Raw genomic sequence first — 18,541 nt, forward strand, 5'->3', positions numbered from 1 at the left:
CAGGTTGCCAGGCGACGGCTGGGATGGATGGAGGTGCCCCGAAACCCAGGAGGCATGTTCATCAGTGCACGCGTGTGACCACCCACACACACAGTTCTTCATATTTGGATCAGAACTTGTGTTTGCTATAAATTTGTTGGTTGAAACATTTAGCTGTTGTTGTGACGTCAGCTACTGAACGGCTGTAAAAAGTGTCTGTGCTACAGCTGATGGACCATCAGCTCTGAGACCTGTCCTACAGAGCATGGCATCGATCAGAGCAGGTCAGCGATGTCAGGCTGTTATAGCCGCCATCACCATCACACATGATAGGATGAAGGAGAGGCGCCACTCTAATGACCCCTCTGTTGAAAGGGGACTCGCTCAGCGACCCACTGTGACGGCTGGATGGAGGTGCCCCGAAACCCAGGAGGCATGTTCATCAGTGCACGCGTGTGACCACCCACACACACAGTTCTTCATATTTGGATCAGAACTTGTGTTTGCTATAAATTTGTTGGTTGAAACATTTAGCTGTTGTTGTGACGTCCGTCCTTCGGTCATTTTTCATTTAGACACCTTTAAATCAAACAGTGGTCGTTTCCTTTTCATCTGGAAGACAAACGACTGCACTGAGTGGGAGCATAACGAGCAGGAGGACAATACAACTATTCCAATTACCGCAGTGAGTGGAGCCCATCAGGCCGTAATGAACCCTGAGCTCAGCAGATCCTTCCAGGTCCGTCTCACTGGAGGCTTCCGGAGCAAAGCATCCACATTTAGCGCCTAAGCTCCGAGGGGGTTCCCTCATATCCCTGTCTCCAGCTGCTCCGCCATCAGCATCAGATGTCTCACACTGACGGAGCGGTAACTTTCTCCAGCCTCGTTAACAGCTCTCAGGTCAGAGGTCAAACCTTTCCCCTCCGCTCGCAGCGACCAGCAGCCACCAGCTAATAAACAGACCCGGACGATGTGGTGATGGAGCAGTGGTCAGCTGCTGCTCCAACGGTCACAGGAAGCCGTCCATGGGCTGACCAATCAGAACGGAGCAGGTCGGGAGAAGGCGGGGATTAATAAAAAAAGCATAAACAGGTAGAGCCCCAGGACAAATTAAAGCCAAGCGTCATGTGTGGCCTCTTAAAAGCAACCTGTCAGTGGTTCTGATGCTTTTTGATGCTTTGTGTTCACTCATAATAATGAAACCTATAGACTGTAAATCTGAACCCAGATCAGCTACTGAACGGCTGTAAAAAGTGTCTGTGCTACAGCTGATGGACCATCAGCTCTGAGACCTGTCCTACAGAGCATGGCATCGATCAGAGCAGGTCAGCGATGTCAGGCTGTTATAGCCGCCATCACCATCACACATGATAGGATGAAGGAGAGGCGCCACTCTAATGACCCCTCTGTTGAAAGGGGACTCGCTCAGCGACCCACTGTGACGGCTGAGCTGACCTTCAGGCCACCCCCTGCTGTGAAGGACCATTGGATGTGCTGGAGCTCGTCTCCTGCTGACCCACAGCCCGTTTTCTCAGCGGACCCGTCCTACGGCAGCGAGGTTCCATGATCGATGGTGAAGGAACTATTTCTGGATGTTTTATGATTGGTCCCTCGTCTCCTCCTCCCACACACGCTGATATGATTTATTTCACTCCACTCACACAGCGCTGTGTATAATCAGTCAGCGTGTGATTGGCCTCTATCAGCCGCGGGCTTCTGGGACACGACCCAGACGGGTTCTGTGTCCATAGAACAAAGTAGTCCCACAACAGGGCGCTGGTAGGTTCATGACGATGATCTACAGACACTCACTCTAATGAGCAGCCATTAAACGTCCACTTTCACTGACTGGATGGACTGTATCAAACACGTTGAGGTGCACTGGGTCCGGTGTCAGATGCTCAGAGCAGAAGCACTGCACACTGTTCCGGAATATGTCTGGATCAGGTGGTATTGGGCCGCAGAGATAACGTATTGAACGGAGTTTGTCTTTCACCTCCAAGCTGAAACTCCATCCGTCCGTCCTTCCTCCTGTCTCTCTGCTCTGACCTCCTGAAAATCCTTCACAGCTTTGAGTTGTGTAGTTTCTTCACTAAAGTGGAAAGGAAGTAAAATACGTGGAAGAAAAGGTGTGACAGTGCTGTGAGGCTGCAGGTTCTGGCCCTGTGTCCTGAACCGTGAATGAGCTGGTACCTGAGACCATCTGGACCTGGTTGGTGCTGGTGGACCGCTGGGCTCGTGATGATGCCAACCTGGACCCAGCAGCGCTCACTTCTGCTGCTATTTTCAGACCAGGGAAACCCAGGCAGAGTACGGCGGGATCGCCGGGTCGGGCTCATCTCCAGGCAACATGCGCTGGAAGCCCCTCGGGTCCAGTAACAGACAGCTCACACCTCTCCTCCGCGATGACGCATGGCCCGTGAAGCTGCAGCAGAACCAGCTTCACCGAGCGGCCGACGTGAACTTTCCTCCCTCGCTGCATCTGTTTGTCCACGCGGTTCTGACACTAACAGGGAAACGGGCCGTGGGCTGGCGGAGTCGGAGGACAGCTGTGGAACCCTCAGCAGCTGGAGGCACTGAACCCCAGGCCGTCAGAGCTGATATTATGGGCTGTAGGTTCAGACGCACCACGGCGTCATTCATCGGCATCAGCAGCTCCCGGTCGGTTCTGAGCTTCTCTGGACAGGTGCAGCATGCTCCGTCCTCTAAGTATAGACCCAGCGTTCCTCCCACCGCAGGGACAACAATGCAGCAGCTCAGATGACGGGCGCTGAACGCTCCCAGCACCTCAGCGACCAGCAGCACGCACAGACACGGGGTCAGCGAAGGCCACGCAGGCCCAGCGTCTGAGCAGCGGAGCTCCTCTGACCCGCGGGTCTGCGCTGGACCCCTCCCTCGCTAGCGGGCTCCGCTGACAGTCCTGCTGTGCATGAGCGACAGCGTCAGATCAAGCGCCGAAGGTTCAGGCGCTCAGACGCGCATGTTCCCTGTAGATTGCTCCCAGACAAACGTGGGTTTATCTAAAGCGCTGAGCGTCTTAGCCTTTATCTCGGCTGCTTGTCACATCTTTTAGGAGCTCGGTGACTTGAAGAGACGGAACGCAACCTTCCTCCATGCAAACACCGCTCTGATTGATCGTCTGCCTCCCCTGTGGCTGAGAGGAACCTGACTGCTTCCTCGCAGCAAACACATGGATGATTTACAGAACATGTACTGAAGCAGCCTGATGTCTCCAGACTGATCGAAGCAGGTGTCCAGACAGCAGAGTGTGAATCACAAGGCAAATGTTGGGATGTTTTTGATTGACGCATTTATTAAATAACTTCTATGAATGGTTTGGTTTTATAGAGATTTTTATTGCTTAGTGGTGCTTGTTGACATCAGTACTGTACATGCTCATCTTGTGTATTGGAACTCAGCTGAACACTTATTCAGTTCACCTACACGTATTCAGAGGCCAGATCACATCACACACCTTTGTTCATGGATGAGAACAAACCAAAGGCCTCAGCAGCCTGTTTCTAGCCTGCCTCCAGCCTGTTTCCAGCCTGTTTTTAGCCTGCTTCAGGCTCAGCAGCCTGCTTCCAGCCTGTCTCCTGTTCACGCTCATGTACTCAGCTCAGTCCTGGATGTAGCCACGCCCACATCCTGATCTTACCCGTCACCAGTTCTAATCACTTTACTCACCTGGGCTCTCCCCTTTGCTTCACAGACTACATACGTAAACTGTGTTTTACAGCTGCCAGTAAAAATATGTCACAGTTTAAAACCGAGGTCTTATCAGAAAGTTAGTTTCGACTAATTTGTTCAATCAATGATTGACTCCCAGCAGGATTTAGTGCCTGATAACAACCTACTGAGCCGTGTGCCAGGTGGAGTCGGACCCGGCTGAGCCACGTCTATGGTCCTGTTGACAACACTCAATGACTGATGATGTAAAACAGGGACAGACGTTTGTGTGTCAGCAGCTGGGATCCAGATGTGTTCTGAAGACAGAAGCAGTGCGGCTCAGGCCGCTGTCTGCTGATCCCAGACCTTCTGCTTCGTCTTTTCCCTGCAGGTCACAAATGTGCTGCTCATGTTTCTGCCTGTCCGTCTTGATTTACTCACATTGTTTTTTTAAGCTGACGAGGCTCATCTGTATTTCTGGGTCATGGCTCTGCCTTCATGCTTGTGTGGCTGCTCGGTGTAGACCGACCCGCCTAAATGTAGCGCAGTGGTTCTGGTAGCTCTGACTTCAACACATTGCAGGAATACAGGACTGGGCTCATGTCCTGGGTTATTAGCTGAATGTATGTGGTCATAGTTCTGACCCAGACCCATCCAGGGTTTTAGTTCCAAACTGAAGGGTTCACCTCAGCATAGTTTTACAGGACGGTCTGTGCTGAGATCAGACAGCATCCCATCAGAACCCTCTGACAAACGGAATGCTGGTCTCCGGGCAACGCTCGCTCACAAACCAGAGGAACCAGCAGCTGCTGAGGACTGGTGCTGGTGGATGGCACCGCCCATATGACTGAGTCCGTGTAGAACTCAATGGTTCTAAACTGATGATCCGCTGCATCTGGCACCATGCCCGGGCCTGGAACTGGGCTCACCCCGGGTGAGCTTTAAAGGGCAGTACTGGCCGGTTCTGGATGGACTCGTCTCAGCCTGAACGTGTTAACGTGTGAAGATTCACACTCTGACAGCTGAGCTATAAACCACATCAAAAATAAAAGCAGAGCGAGGAGATGCTCCCTGAGGTGCAGCAGGTGGTTCCGAGTGGTCCTGTACAAAGCAGCCCGCCAGGAGACGGACGCGCTGTGACGGGTCTGATGATGCAGACGGTCCTGGATCAACACAGAGGTTGTTAAATGGTCAGTCAGCTGTCGATCTGGGAGGATGAGCAGCACAGAGGCTATTTTTAAAGGTTTATTTTAGGTCTGCTTTCACAGCAGCGTCCTCCTGTGTGTTTGCTGCATGTCCTGAAGCTCCACGGTTCCTGGATCCTGGTCATGTGACGTGGGACGCTGCCAACGGCAGCTCGGGCACGGCTGGCAGGAGGTGGCGCCGGTGCAGTCGCCCTCCGGTGGAACGGGCCGGAGACGGGCGGCTTCACCTGCAGCAACGCCAGCTCACAAACAGAAAGAAAGCTGCTTTCTCCTTTGCTGCACTTCACTGAAAGACTCATGATTGTCTTTCATTTGGACAGAACCACGGCGTTTGGGTTTGGGTTTAGTTCTGGCCTCGGTCGAACCATCCTCTGGTTCTGACACTGGTCCGTTCCACCCTCCCTCCCCATCTTAGACGCACCTAAACGGGTCTAGATGTGCCAGGTAGGACGACATAAATAGATCCAAGATGGGAAACTGTAGAAGCAGTGTAACGGTGAGAAGCCTCCTGGATCAGGTTCCACTTTCCCATCAGCCTGCGTGTAGGAATGAGCTGAGCCGGCTGCAGCCACGGACAGAACTGCAGCAGCTCCTTTTGAAGTGGCAGCTTTTAGCAGGCCTGGTTCCGGTTTCTGTCACTGGGGGAGAGCAGAAGGTTAAAAACATCAGGGTCGTCCATGAGAAGCAGCAGCAGCACCTCCCGCCTGGGCCCCTCACGGCCCAGTTAGTCAGAACCTCAGGTGTACGATCCACCCAAAGCATCCATCGATGGGTTTGATGCTTCTAGTGAGGAGCTGAGGCTCCAATGCGGCTGTATGAACCAAGTGAGTGAGCCTTAGAACTGACCCGGTTCTGGTTCCCTCCGGACTCTGCAGGATTAGCAGTGATTAGAGCGGGAGCTCTGGAGGACGCCGGCTGCAGCCTCCGCTTTGATGTCCTTCCTCGCTCAAACGGCTTAACGGCAAAGAAGGAGGCAGCTTTAATTGAGCTGCGCTGTGTTCAGTTCTTGTCCAGGCCCGTCTCTGGCACCGGCGCCTCTGTTTGGGGCGATGAGCAGTTGGACGCGTTACACCAACCTGGGCCAGAGTCCAAACAGAAAGCCCACAGGAAGGCGGGTTCCTCGAGCTGCCGGTTCACACCAGCAATTATATGCAGTGCTCACAACCCGGGCCGCGCGGGAGGTGAAGCCTGGCGCCGAGCCGCACGCGGACACGCACCAACGGGCTGCTGGGAAGTTTGGCGAGTTTTATCAGTGACACATTGTGGAACAAGTCTGTGCAGATGTTCAGTTGTGTGCGGAGCGGCTGCATCCTGCAGCGGAGCCAGGGCAGGGTGTTCTGGTCCGATTAGGAACCAGGGGTGCTTCGAGCTGTCTGAGCCGCTGTCTCCACCCGCCTCCACCTGCAGACAGTGTCGGCTGTCAGTCGGACACGGATCCGGTCCCAGGACGCCTCCTTGTCCCTTTCACCTTTCATCAGGAGTTTCTCACCAGGATGCAAATGAAACCGGAGCTCAGCGAGCGGGTCCGGATGCTCCTCAGAACCTCGGTGACCTTTCCACACGTCGATATTCAGATCAGTGTAACAGCATCACCTGCCCGTCCTTCACGGAGCCTCCTGTGCTGGTCATCAGTCCTTCCCCCGGGGTCAGTCTGTGCTTCCAGTCAGCGGCAGCTCTGAGCGTTTAATGGGACCAGTGAAAACAGCCAGTGTTGAGTCGTTACTGCAGCTGGTTCCGGCTCACGCCCGCGTCTCAAACGCTCCACTGTGACTTATTCAAGGTGCATTTCCTGTAAACAGCTTTACTGCGTGTTTCTGCCTATTTCTGGCTGCAGCAGCTCGACCCGCTGCCCGCTCGTCTGACGGCGCGTTGTTTGAAGAGCCACAGAATGAACCAGGGTCAGATGGAGCAGCAGAGGACGCGTTCTGATCGGCTGGTCCCTGTGATAGACGCCACAGATCCACTAATCTAACAACTCAGTTTCCTCTAATGTACAAAGAGATCAGCTCAGACGCTTGCTATCTGCTCCAGAGAGATGCCATCAACTCCATCACAACAACCGCACTGTCAAAAATTAGAACTGAACCTGCTTTTACTGGTTTTACTGCCTTTAAATGAAGCTTTATTCGTGTGAAGCCACGACTGAGGGCTCGTGGATCCCGTGTTTCCTCAGTCGTCAGCCTCTTGTCTTTGAGACGACATCGCTGTCCCCTCCTCCTCCCCCTCCTCCTCCTCGTCCTTGGTACCTGTGGGGGATCAGCCACAGCTGAACCACGTGGCCTACGTCAGAGAGCCTGGCATCGAATGCTGATGAGGCTCAACGCCTGCATTTGAGGCAGAGGAAGCATTTGACTTCAACCTCTGACCTGTTCAAATCTTACGAGACGGGATCTTTCGTGGGAGGTAAAGCTCCTGTGATGTCCGTCTCTGTCTGACCACGTTGCTTCAGAACTACCCTGAGTCGTTTGTGTGTGTGGCCGTGATGAGAACCAGACTGCGTCTGTGACTCATTTATGTCTCCTTCACATCATCAGCCCGTGACTGCTGGTAAACGTGGAACCTTCCGTCCTCAGCCCACAGAGAGAGCAGCAGTAATTGGCACCGTGAGGCCAAGAGCATCCACGTGCTCAATGTCATCAGGACCTTGAGATAACAGCAGAAAATCAATTAGAGGCGCCAACGCGGATCCAGGAGCCGCTGACGCTGGCAGCTTCAGATTGGCTGCTGGAGCCGAGGGGCCGGCGCTCCGCTCCTCCGCTGATTGTTCCTCATAGAGGTCAGAGGAGCTGAGGTCACGGTGCTGCCCTCTGCTGTTCGCCCCTGCTTCTCTCCCCTTTAGTGGGATTTCATGGACACCACACAGCACACGGTCCCGTCATTCAGACGTTCACGGTGGGGGGAGGGGTCCTCCGAGTCCCTCCCCCGGCCCAGGTCCTGATGCGGGACTGCCATCGTCACGTGTCGTCATGGAGACCGTGTCTTCCTCCATGGCCTCAGCAGTGTGTGAGTGTCAGTGGAGCCCGAGACGCGTCGATGTTGACATCTGCTGGCTGCTGAGCTGCAGCGCAGGACGACGGTCGGCAGCTTCTGTGTCGGCCTGGATTTGGACGTGTGAGCGCAGCGGCGTCTTCCTCCTTTGCTCTGGTTCATTATTTCCAGTCTCTCTTCTATCAGCTAACTGATACTGAACTAGGTTCATCATCATTCTGCTCCATATTTGGGTCACACAGTCCCTGTTTACTGGACCCATTTGTCTAATCACAGGAAACCACTGCACCGCTGTTCCGTGTTTCCTGTCTGCTCACATCAGTGGAGTCTTGTTTGGCAGATTTGAAGCTGCAGATTGTGATGTTTCCATGTGATTGGCTCTGCTGACGCTCAGCTCACTCTGTGTGTCTCCTTTAACCTCCTCTGGTAACAGGACGTTGGCAGACTTTGCTCTGAGCTCTGTCCTCCTGTCTCCTGCACAGACTTTGTTCTGGTCTCTCTCTGAAGCGACTCTCTGTGACAGCCTCTCATTTAAATGTATTTGTGAGTAAATCGTTCCCTTCGGGGTTTCCTTTAAAACGCCAGCGCCTCAGCGGGAGCCGTCAGTGAGTGAGAGGCCGGAGATGCTTCAGAGTTTGACAGAGCTCAGCATCAGTATGAAAATCCACCTCTGCCTTGTGGAAAACCTGCAGACACAGACATGGTCAGACTTTAGCGTCTGCTCAGATGATCTTCACCAAAACCACTGATCAGCACAAAGTCACATCCGTTTGTGTTGATTTATCATTCACACAGGTTTTATTTCTACAGTACTTGAGCATTTGCAACAAATCAGTAACTGGTAAAGACAATTTACTGGTCACAGAGAATATACTTTCTTTACCTTTTGATTATTTGTCTGTCCTTACTTTTCTGATTCAGATACATGTATGTTCATATGAAATGTCACAGAAATGATTGCTGCGCTTTAGCAGCTGCAACAATAAAGTGATGAACTAAAACCAACTTAATGGACATTGAGTATATAACAGTCATGAAGCTTTGCTGTGGAGTCCGTCTGTGTCCAGCAGGGGGCGCACTCGGGCTGTTCTCATGGTCTTCAGAGAGAGGAACTCTTCCTGTAAAATAAACTGTTAAATAAACACATTCACTTAAAGAGAAAAGTGTTCGTGCTTCTCATCATATTACGCCATGCCCATGAATCATATGTTGTCATATCTGGAAACAGTAACTTTTAGCCGCGAGCTCTGTCACTGAGCATGCGCAGTGAGCTCGCTCGCGGTTGGTTGAGGAAGTTTGTCTGTTCTTCTTCGACGTTAGCTGAGCCGCGGCTACAGGTGAGTCCAGGTGAGCTGAGCTCCTCGCCCAAGAGTCTGAACTTTTCAGGGCGTCACCGCGTGGACGCGTCGACTGCACGCGCGTGCCTGCGTCGAGCGACCCGCAGCTCGTGTTAGCGCTTGATGACGTAGTTCAGGTGTTGCTGGTGTCACCTGGACGCTGCTGCGTAACTCAGGTCCCCGTGTTTATGTCCGTGAGTCCCCTGGTACCTGAGCTCGGCTCCGGTTCTGTTGCTTCTGGTTCTTCTACTTCACGGTCACTTTGTGCTTTCGCCTCAGAACCACAGCTGTGTTATCTCAGGAATGTACCTGTAGCACAGAACGTGTTCTGCAGCACGTTCCTGTAACACATGGCCAAATACCACCAACCGTGAGGAATGTACCTCAGGGCCGTTCTTCTGCTGGATCAGTGAACGTCCTGTTGGCATTATTAAGGTGTGACCATCCCGCTTTTCTCTCCACAAACAGACCGACGTCCAGCAGAGATGACGTCCGCGTGGGACCTGGAGCAGCTGGCAGAGATCGGTGAGTCTTCAGTTCACTGGTGCTGTCAGTGACCTGCAGCCCAGAGGCAGTTCTGTCCCTGAGTCCAGGGTCAAACGAAGCTGGGATGGATTTAACAATCATGACTGATACGCGTTGTCGTAGCGACGGGTGCCTCCTGCTCATCACTCCTGAACTGGCCGTTGTGAAGCTGAGAGCTGATTCTGATCCGTTCTGGTTGGTCTGTGTGACTGAGCTCAGAAGCTCAGGTTGCAGTGTAGAACCACAAAGGCTTTCAGAATAGTTTTCGTGGGCTTTGGTTTCGTTTGTGTGTGTTTACAGATTAAAGGTGTGAACGGAGCCACGTCCAGCTCTCCGTCTCCTCCTGCTTTTTGATCTGAGCCGTGTTTTGGTGCTGAGCAGCATCATTTCCTCTGTTATCACAGCGACTGTGTTTATAGAAAACTTCCTGCAGAACAAACGGCTGACGGGAGTTTCCAGCTCAGCTGCTCCTGGTTTCATCAGGCTGCTGGGGACAGATAAGCAGTAGTTCAGGGAATGTAGGCGGCGTCTCGCTCTTTAAATAACAACAGGATCTTAGTTTGATTCGGCTGGAGAGGAGCTTGGTAGAAACTGAGCCTCCCATCAAAGGAAGCGATGAGTCCAGTGTGGCACTAATGAGCGTTTTCTCGCTGTCATTCAGTGTGTGAACAAAACGCCTTTTACTGTTTTATGACATTTCAGCTGCTTTTTGCTGCATCCACCTTTTAACTCACGGTAACTATCTACAGAACCTAACGTGTTCATTTCTTCAAATGGCAGAACTTGAAAAGGAGGAGGAGGAGGAGGAGGATGGGAGGTGCGTCCCCGACGGCCCGGCTCCTCCCAGCGGAGGCGCCGGCGCTGACGTCTCCCACCCATATTACGATGTGGCTCGACACGGCATCATCCAGGTCTCAGGTGTGTTCGGCTCAAAGCTGTTGGTTGATCAGAGACTGATCCAAACCGTGGGTCACAAGCTGTGTGACGCTAACCAGCGACGCTCCGATCAACAGGCGACGACAACTACGGCAGGAAGCTGATCATCTTCAGCAGCTGCTGTTTGCCTCCGTCGCACCAGCTCAACCACAGGCGTCTGCTGGAGTACGTCCACCCTGAAGCGTTGCACCGTCTCCAGGGCGTCCGGCCTCCTGCTGACCCGTCCCTGTGCTGTGTCTGCAGGTACCTGAAGTTCACCTTGGACCAGTATGTGGAGATGGACTACATCCTGGTTTACTTCCACCACGGCCTGAGGAGCAGCAACAAGCCGTCTGTGAAGTGGCTGCGAGAAGCGTACAGCGAGTTCGACAGGAAGTAGGTTCTGCAAATAGAAGCCGGCTCCCAAGAACCGGGTTTTTACTACGTGTCCGGCTCTAATCTCCCACAGATACAAAAAGAACCTGAAGACTCTGTACGTGGTCCATCCCACAAACTTCATCAGGATCATCTGGAACATCTTCAAACCTCTGATCAGGTAAAAGCTCAGACTCATTCAACCTCAGCTCAGGCTGCACCGCTGATCCTGGTTCCTGCTTCCTTCAGCCACAAGTTTGGGAAGAAGCTGAAGTACGTGAACTACCTGGCTGAGCTGCGAGATCACCTGAACTACGAGCAGCTCATTGTTCCTCCAGACGTGCTCCGGTACGAACAGCGTCTGCTCCAATATTACATGAACGTTGTTTTAGCAGCTGTGTCGAGTTGGTGACTGACAGGACTGGTTTTGGTCCAGTCACCGGTTCAGGTCTTTGTCTCTTTACTCTCAGACACGATGAGAAGCTGCGAGCGGCTCAGAAAGGTGGAGCCCCGCCCCCCGGCAGAACGCCGCCCCCGCGCCCCCCCCTTCCCACGCAGCAGTTCGGCGTCAGCCTGCAGTAGTGAGTCCGGTTCCAACACGTTCCCGTTAACCGCTTCGTGCCTGTGTGAGTCACGTCCTACGTCGTTCCAACAGCATCAGGGAGAAGAACCGGGAGGCGGTGGTCCCGCCCGTGGTCCATCAGACCGTCTCCTACCTGAAGCTCAAAGGTGACTGGAAGGTTTTACAGCAGGCTTCATGTGACGCTCGTGGCGGTTCCAGGTGTGAGCCTCTCTCTCTGCGTCAGGTCTGTGGACAGAGGGAATCTTCAGGCGTTCGGCTCGTGTCCAGCTCATCAAGGACGTTCAGAAACTCTACAACCTGGGTGAGCGTGGAGGAAACGCAGCGGCTGAAGCAGCTGGAGCAGCCTCAGCTCGAGGCTCCTTCAGCTCACGCCTCGTGTTGTTTTCCAGGGAAGCCCGTGAACTTCGACGAGTACGACGACGTCCACGTTCCTGCTGTGATCCTGAAGACGTTCCTCAGGGAGCTGCCGGAGCCTCTGCTCACCTTCAGAGTCTACAGCCACGTCCAGCAGCTGCTCGGTGAGTCCGCACGTCCGGCAGCACGCGGAGCCGGAGGTCTGAGTAACACTGCCTGTTCCCGCAGATGTGGAGAGCAGCCTGAGGGTCAGCAGGTGCAAACAGATCGTTGAAAGCCTTCCTGAGCACAACTTCATCGTGACAAAGTACCTGCTGTGCTTCCTCCACATGGTGAGTGACGTTCGGGAGAACCTGCTGAAGGCGTTAAAGCAGAGCTGAGTGTGAAACGTAGACCGCTCCCTGACGCTGCAGTGCTTCCTGGGTAGTGGAGGCTCAGTGTGTTTCCTTGGCTGCAGGTTTCTCAGGAGAGCATCGTCAACAAGATGAGCCCGTCCAACTTGGCCTGTGTGTTCGGGGTGAACCTGGTTTGGCCTCGTCATGGCTCCATCTCCCTGTCGGCGCTAACGCCCATCAACATCTTCACCGAGATCCTCATCGAACACTTTGACGCCGTGTTCGGCTCCCGCTGCCCATCTGGTCAGGTAACGCCCTAAACCTGGTGTCCAGATGCTCACGCTCCTAGGGATGAACTTTTTTTGGTTCACTGGAGCAGCACCACTTGAGTCCAGAGTCTTGAGACTTTCATAAGTTGTTCCTCAGAGGATGAATCCTGCTGTCACCAGGACAAAACACTTTCGTTTTGCTGCTCCCCAGAGGATGAACCTCTTCTGTAAGTTTGATTTGATTGATAAAGGCAATGTTACATTTATTTAGAGGATGAAACAGAGCCTTTAATTGTGTTGTCAAGAGATGATTCAGTCACTACATCATGGTAGACATTCATTTTTATACTGTAACTTCAAATTAAAATGTGCACAAACCTGAAGTGTTGGTTTTATTGTTGCAAGAGGAAAAAATGAGCCTAATTAGCTTCATGTAGTATACAGTATTACTGTACTATCATGTAACCTAAAGACGTTTTGGGGTCCTCGTGCCGTAAGAACCGGCTCAGCCTCAACATTGACCCTCGTCCCGTTTTAATCAGCTTTCCTAAAATAAATCGACTGTAGAGGTTACGATTTGTAGACACACAATGAGTTTACAGTGTGAACACGAGCCTCCACTGAGACGAACGAAGACAAACCAGGCTGTGGATCAAGTTTTACAAAGTAAGAAACAAATGCGTGCGTCACGTCACGTTGAAAGATATGACGTTATGGTGAGTTGGACACCAACTCAACAAAGAAGCTTCATTTCTTTCTTAGAAGTACTAATTAAATCACTGTCTAATCGTCACTACTGATTCACAGGACTTCAAACTCAAAGCTTCCTAACAACTGACCAACAGAAGAGAGAGGAGGGAGGACTGAAGTCTGGTGAGGCCTAAGGACGACTGTGTTGAGGCGTCTGTAATCTCAGCTAGGTAACAGTCTATTACATTTAACACCACTAAAATTCAATGACCGGACGACCTGCTCTGGATTATTAGGAACACAGAGAGTACTTCAGCACGCACAGTCAGTGGTTAGTTGTATGAGCCAGAGTACAGTGCCGAAGAGTTACTTGCCCCAGCAGCCTGGCTCCGCCCCCTCTCAGCCTGGCCCCGCCCCCTCTCCGACTGGCTCCGCCCCTCTCTGCATGGCCCCGCCTCCTCTCAGCCTGACCGTTGCTAGGGCAGGTACAGAGGAGACCAGGAAGCACTAGTTGTAGTTTTTGAGACCACAGCAAACCACCTGCCAAGGCGTTTTACCGGAAGAATAAGTGATCATTTCTATGCATTGAAATTATGGAGCAATCTGAGTGTCCCTTCATTCTTAAAAATTACCCGTCAACCCCCATTCAAAATCGGTTTAAGTAGCAGAGCTTGTGCCTCAGTGGACGAGACAGGCTTCTGGTGTGGGAGGCGACAGGTCCATTACCTAAGTGGAAAGTGAAACAAGCCAAAAAAAAACCAAATCCTCCAGGCTCCACCCTTGTGTCTTTCTTCTTGTAAGCAAGTGGGAGAGAAGTTCAGAAATATGTCCGTGTGGGACTTGAACCTGTGACCTTTCTGACAGCACGTGTTTACCACTTCCTCTACACCAGAAGTGAGACACAGTGAAGAGTGTGAATTTGTTTTACCTGGCGTGTGCTTAAAAGGACAAAGTGAACAATGGCATTAGTCCGGATTCAAACCCGCAACCTTTAAAATGCTAAACATATTACCTCTACACCACCGTAGACAGAGGTCAGAGACAGAGGTTATATGTGAGAGGAGAAGGTTGTAAGTGTATTATCTGTAGAAGCTGATGAAATGCTCATTTCCTGTGAAACCAGGCCTATAAAAGGTAACTTGACCTAAGGAGAGAGAAACCCAGAAGCTGCCGGACATGTGAGGAGCTGCCGCTTCAGGTGAGTAGATGATGTTGGACTGCATTCATTGAAATTCTGAGGATTTTGTTGTGCTCACACCGACACTAGAACGTTTGTCTTCACAGTGTAGAGTTGTTTTGAGGAGGTCCCTGTGACAGTTTTCATGTGAATGTTGTTTTGTATAGTTGTAGATGATGTAAGGTTGTAGAAGCCGTTTGGGAGCAACTGCGGTTTCTAACAGGAACACTGATGGATGAAACTGATGAGTATTCTGATGTCAGTGTAAATCTTGTGTGGTTTGCGTTCAGCCACCAGGGGCGCTGTTGTGAGGTCCCATCCCTTCTCCTGGCTTCTCCTGGCTCATCTTGGCTCCAGGACTGGGCCTCTTGGTTTGTTTGAGGGCTAATTGGTCCCACCTTGGTCCTGTTTTGTCATAGCTCTTAGTAAACCTTATGCAGGGGTTATACGTCTTTTGTTTTTCATCTCCCCACTTAGAAACCAGCAAGCTCCATGTTGGCGTACACTGACTCCCTCTTGTGGCTCATGAACAGTCCAACTAAGCTGAGTAGTTCCGCCCATAAAATGCGCTGGACCAGTCTGCACACCCACCATAGAAAGAAAAGCATTAAGTACTACCAGGATGCAGGGGGGGCTCTTGTGGCTCATAAGCTGTCCACACCCCTTTGAAAGTGGTTTGTGTAGTGTGTGTGTGTGTGTGTGTGTGTGCAACAATGTGTGTGTGTGTGTGTGTGTGCAACAATGTGTGCAAAAATTTAAAAACAAGCCTAGCGACAGGAAATAAAAACAGGATACAAGGTTTGTTTAGTACTCTTTATTGACAAATCCTGATCACAGACATGGGCCCAGCATCTCTTATGCCTCAAGAATTACTAACAAAAAAACACCCATAATTCAAGAGGCGTGAGAGGATTAGACCCAACATACAAGCGGAAGGCAAAAAAGACATTAGTACATGACAAATTAGTAAAGCATGACGTACTGTAACACATGTCCTACACCCGATCCTCTCCAGTTGAAACAATTGCCAAACGTTTTCTTAGATTATTGATTATTAATATTTCTTATTTATTGTTTAGATTCTTACAGTACATGAATTCCGTTTACTGCTTACAGTATATTCTATGCACTAGGCCACTTTGATTGTAAACTACAGTCCGGTAGCAAATGTGTTAAACCGCCTCTTGCCCTCGAAGCTAGTGCCGACTCTTTTGAACTCAACGCGCCACTAAACAAATTCCAGCATCTCTCCTCAGCCGTCGAACGTTGTCGCAATCTTAACTCTCAATCTTTACACTCAAGTTCATTTGTTTTGATGACTTAAAATATGAAATAACTTAACCAGTTATATTCTTCATGTGTCTTATAATGTATAATGTGCTGGGTCCATGTGTCACTGTTTTAAGTCCTTAATACTGTTAATGGGTCAGAACCGTCTCCAGGCTTTTACCTGCTTGATTTGACGTAGAACAAATTATGCTTCAGCGCTTTTAGAAACGTTGACCCTGAATGTTACACATCTGTCTTGTTTGGCCTTGACGGGAACATTAATGAGACAAACACGGATCAGTTGAACTTTGTTTATTAATGACTCCATTTTTCGTAAGAACTTGGTACAAAAAAGTGAGACTACTCTTTAGCCATTTACCACCTTCATCAATCAGCCTTTAATGCATCATAAAGAAAAAACTACATTGGCATATTTAAGACAAACACTTTCCTATACACACTATCCACTGGACAGTCCCGTATTAATGACAAAGGAAAACTTCTACTTCCACAGACATTTCAGTTTCCATCTCAACACCCTCCTGGTGTCGTTGTCGCCTCCTTATGGCAAAGTAACACGTCGAACGTTGTCAGAATGCAGAACTGGTAAACAATAGAAAACCCAGATGTTCGCTATTTTTTGCACTTTGATAAAAGAATATAAAAATGTTCTACTGGTTTCTCGTTTGTTCAAATGTTGTCGTGTATTAAAATAGATCTGTTTCAGCACTGCACAGTTTCTCCCGGAGAAGAGTTCTAGAAATGGACGAAGAGGTCGGACGGAGCTCTGATATGGGTTCTGCTCAGCTGAGGACTCGATATGCATCACGTGGTCCGGAGTGATTATGGATGACGATTCTGGCGCGTGACCCATTTAACAGGACACGAACCAAGTTCTGATTGGACTTAATTTAACAGGTGCGGGACCAAAGACGCTTCAGGGCTCTAACGTAGAGAAATGTGTCCAACCTAAATGGAGCGGGACCAGAACACGGAGCGAGTAAAGTTCGCTCTGTGGAACCACATTATTGCTGTTTGGACTGTAGCGATGTAGCGGGTGTGGTAGGGTTCTAATCGTGGCTGTGACGCGGTTCGGTCCATTTCTCCTAGTGTGGTTGTGCAGTTATGGGATGTTTAAAGGAGCCTCTTCTCTGGCCACCAAGGCATTTTCTGACTGTTTGTGCATTAACAGGTGCGGACTCGCATGGCGAACTAAAGCTGTTGGATCTAAACGGAACCGCTCTGGGCCAGCAGGAAGACTCGTGAGACGCGTGAACGGAGCAGGAGACGACGGCTCGGTCCCGCAGGTTCACAGTCAGCCAGGGCACGTGGATGCAGTGGGACAGAGTTGTTCCATTTCTGATTCAGTGGATAGAAAACAACGCAATAAAGACGAAACCCTGGATCTGAATCGATTTGTACGTGAGGCAGTGTTCATCTGTCGGGTTCACAGGCCCAGAAAACACGAGTACAAAACATAGAAAACAGGCAGGACGGAGAAGCACGTGAGACCAGACCAGTACAAAAACAGAGTTTTTGGCATATTTTCTATACTGGTGAAAGAAGGAAAGGAGGAACTGAGCTGAAGACTGGTCCAATCCAGTTCTGTTCAACTGTCTGGTTCCTGGAGCTGCAGAATCAGGAGAAGAACTGAAGTAAGCTGCACCCGCACTGATCAGAACACGAGTCCGTCGGACTGATGCTGTGCAGAACCATCACATGATCCTGTTGCATTCGAGGCTAGCTGACCTGACGGAGGAACTCGCGTCAGCCTGGGTCAGCGCGCTTCAGCTGCTCTGACCAGGATTGACACAAGATTGACAGCTCTCAGGTTTGTCCACGGTTAACGTTTGGCTGATGGGACAAACTTCAGCTACTCTCAGATTCTTGTCTGTTGAACCAGAAAGCAACAGTTGAACAGACTCAGCTCAGTTCCAGTAAAGTGTGAAATGAAACGCAAACCTGCGATGATATTACAATAATACAACATATGTACATGATCCCCTTGAATCCAAACGTAGATTTCTCAACAGGCATCAGCATGAAAATACTAAAATCTCCACTAGAAAGGCTAATTTCTGTAGTTTTATCTTAAATACTTTTTCTTTGACTTTAACTCTATTAATACTGAAGTTATTCTCTGCTTTTGTTTGAAGGCTCGTTTACATACACGATGAAAACATTTCCTGAATTCTTATGGCAAAACATTGTTCATAGGAGAATGAGACCACGTCTGACACACGCTGGACATTCCCCTCTGCAGCGCGTCTTGTTCCTCACTAGCCACTAACGTCAGAACAATAATCACACCCGGTGAAAGTAGGGATACGTGTTCAGGCCGCGAAGGAACCTCCGTCGCCATCTAACGTTGAGTAATAAATACATTAAGGCCAAGAACATTAATAAATAGAAAATGAAATAAAGAAATCTCATAAGCACTGTAGGTGTTGGGTTTAAAAAATACTGGGCTCGAGTGGAGGAAGAGTTTTTGTCGCTTTAGAGAAAAGATGGTGGATAATATTGAGACAAAGCATCGCTGCCCTCGGCGTGGGGTAGAAAAGTGGAAGCACCGCGGGCGGGCGCAGGGCTAGTTGTCGGCGCCGTCGTGGCTCAGCTGCAGCGGGGCGGCCGAGGGGCCCGGGGCCACGGTGCTGGTGGGTTTGCTCCAGGGCTGAGAGAGCAGCGAGGCGGCGATGGTGGTGGTGGTGGTCATGGTGGTCGTCATGGTGACCTGGATGAGCTGCTCGCGCTGGATCAGCCTGATGAGCGCTTTGAGGCGGTCCAGCGAGGCCTGCGTGTCCCTCTGCTGGCCCAGCAGCCGGTCCCTCAGCTCCACGCACTGCTGCAGACACACGGGACATGGCGTCAGCG

At 50.9% G+C, this 18,541-nt stretch overlaps 2 protein-coding genes across 10 annotated transcripts in view; one reads left to right on the top strand and one right to left on the bottom strand.

Annotated features, from left to right (window-relative positions):
• Positions 1-9,060: 9,060 nt before the first annotated feature.
• LOC114862530 (rho GTPase-activating protein 8-like) lies at positions 9,061-12,917 on the top strand. 2 transcript variants are annotated; one of them, XM_029162960.3, is made up of 13 exons: positions 9,061-9,188; positions 9,647-9,703; positions 10,484-10,621; positions 10,717-10,804; positions 10,883-11,014; positions 11,088-11,174; positions 11,243-11,341; positions 11,464-11,574; positions 11,649-11,722; positions 11,800-11,877; positions 11,966-12,094; positions 12,159-12,262; positions 12,388-12,917. In XM_029162960.3, the coding sequence occupies exons 1-13, from the start codon at positions 9,101-9,103 to the stop codon at positions 12,583-12,585; spliced, it is 1,383 nt and encodes a 460-aa protein (XP_029018793.2). In that variant the 5' UTR covers positions 9,061-9,100; the 3' UTR covers positions 12,586-12,917. The 2 variants fall into 2 exon arrangements, with proteins under 2 accessions (XP_029018793.2, XP_029018791.1); XM_029162958.3 differs by having other exon boundaries at positions 9,087-9,178.
• A 3,050-nt stretch (positions 12,918-15,967) lies between these two features.
• The window catches only part of phf21b (PHD finger protein 21B), a 43,486-nt gene continuing 40,912 nt past the window's right edge, over positions 15,968-18,541 (bottom strand). For 7 of the 8 annotated variants that reach the window (XM_055512112.1, XM_029162911.3, XM_029162913.3 and 4 more), the window contains one exon: positions 15,968-18,512. In XM_055512112.1, coding sequence (XP_055368087.1) covers positions 18,258-18,512 — 255 coding nt within the window. In that variant the 3' untranslated portion in view covers positions 15,968-18,257. The remainder of the gene's footprint in view (positions 18,513-18,541) is intronic. The other variant, XM_029162910.3, reaches the window with a different exon arrangement.

Source organism: Betta splendens, chromosome 9 (genome assembly GCF_900634795.4).
Source record: "Betta splendens chromosome 9, fBetSpl5.4, whole genome shotgun sequence".
Classification (NCBI taxonomy): domain Eukaryota; kingdom Metazoa; phylum Chordata; class Actinopteri; order Anabantiformes; family Osphronemidae; genus Betta; species Betta splendens.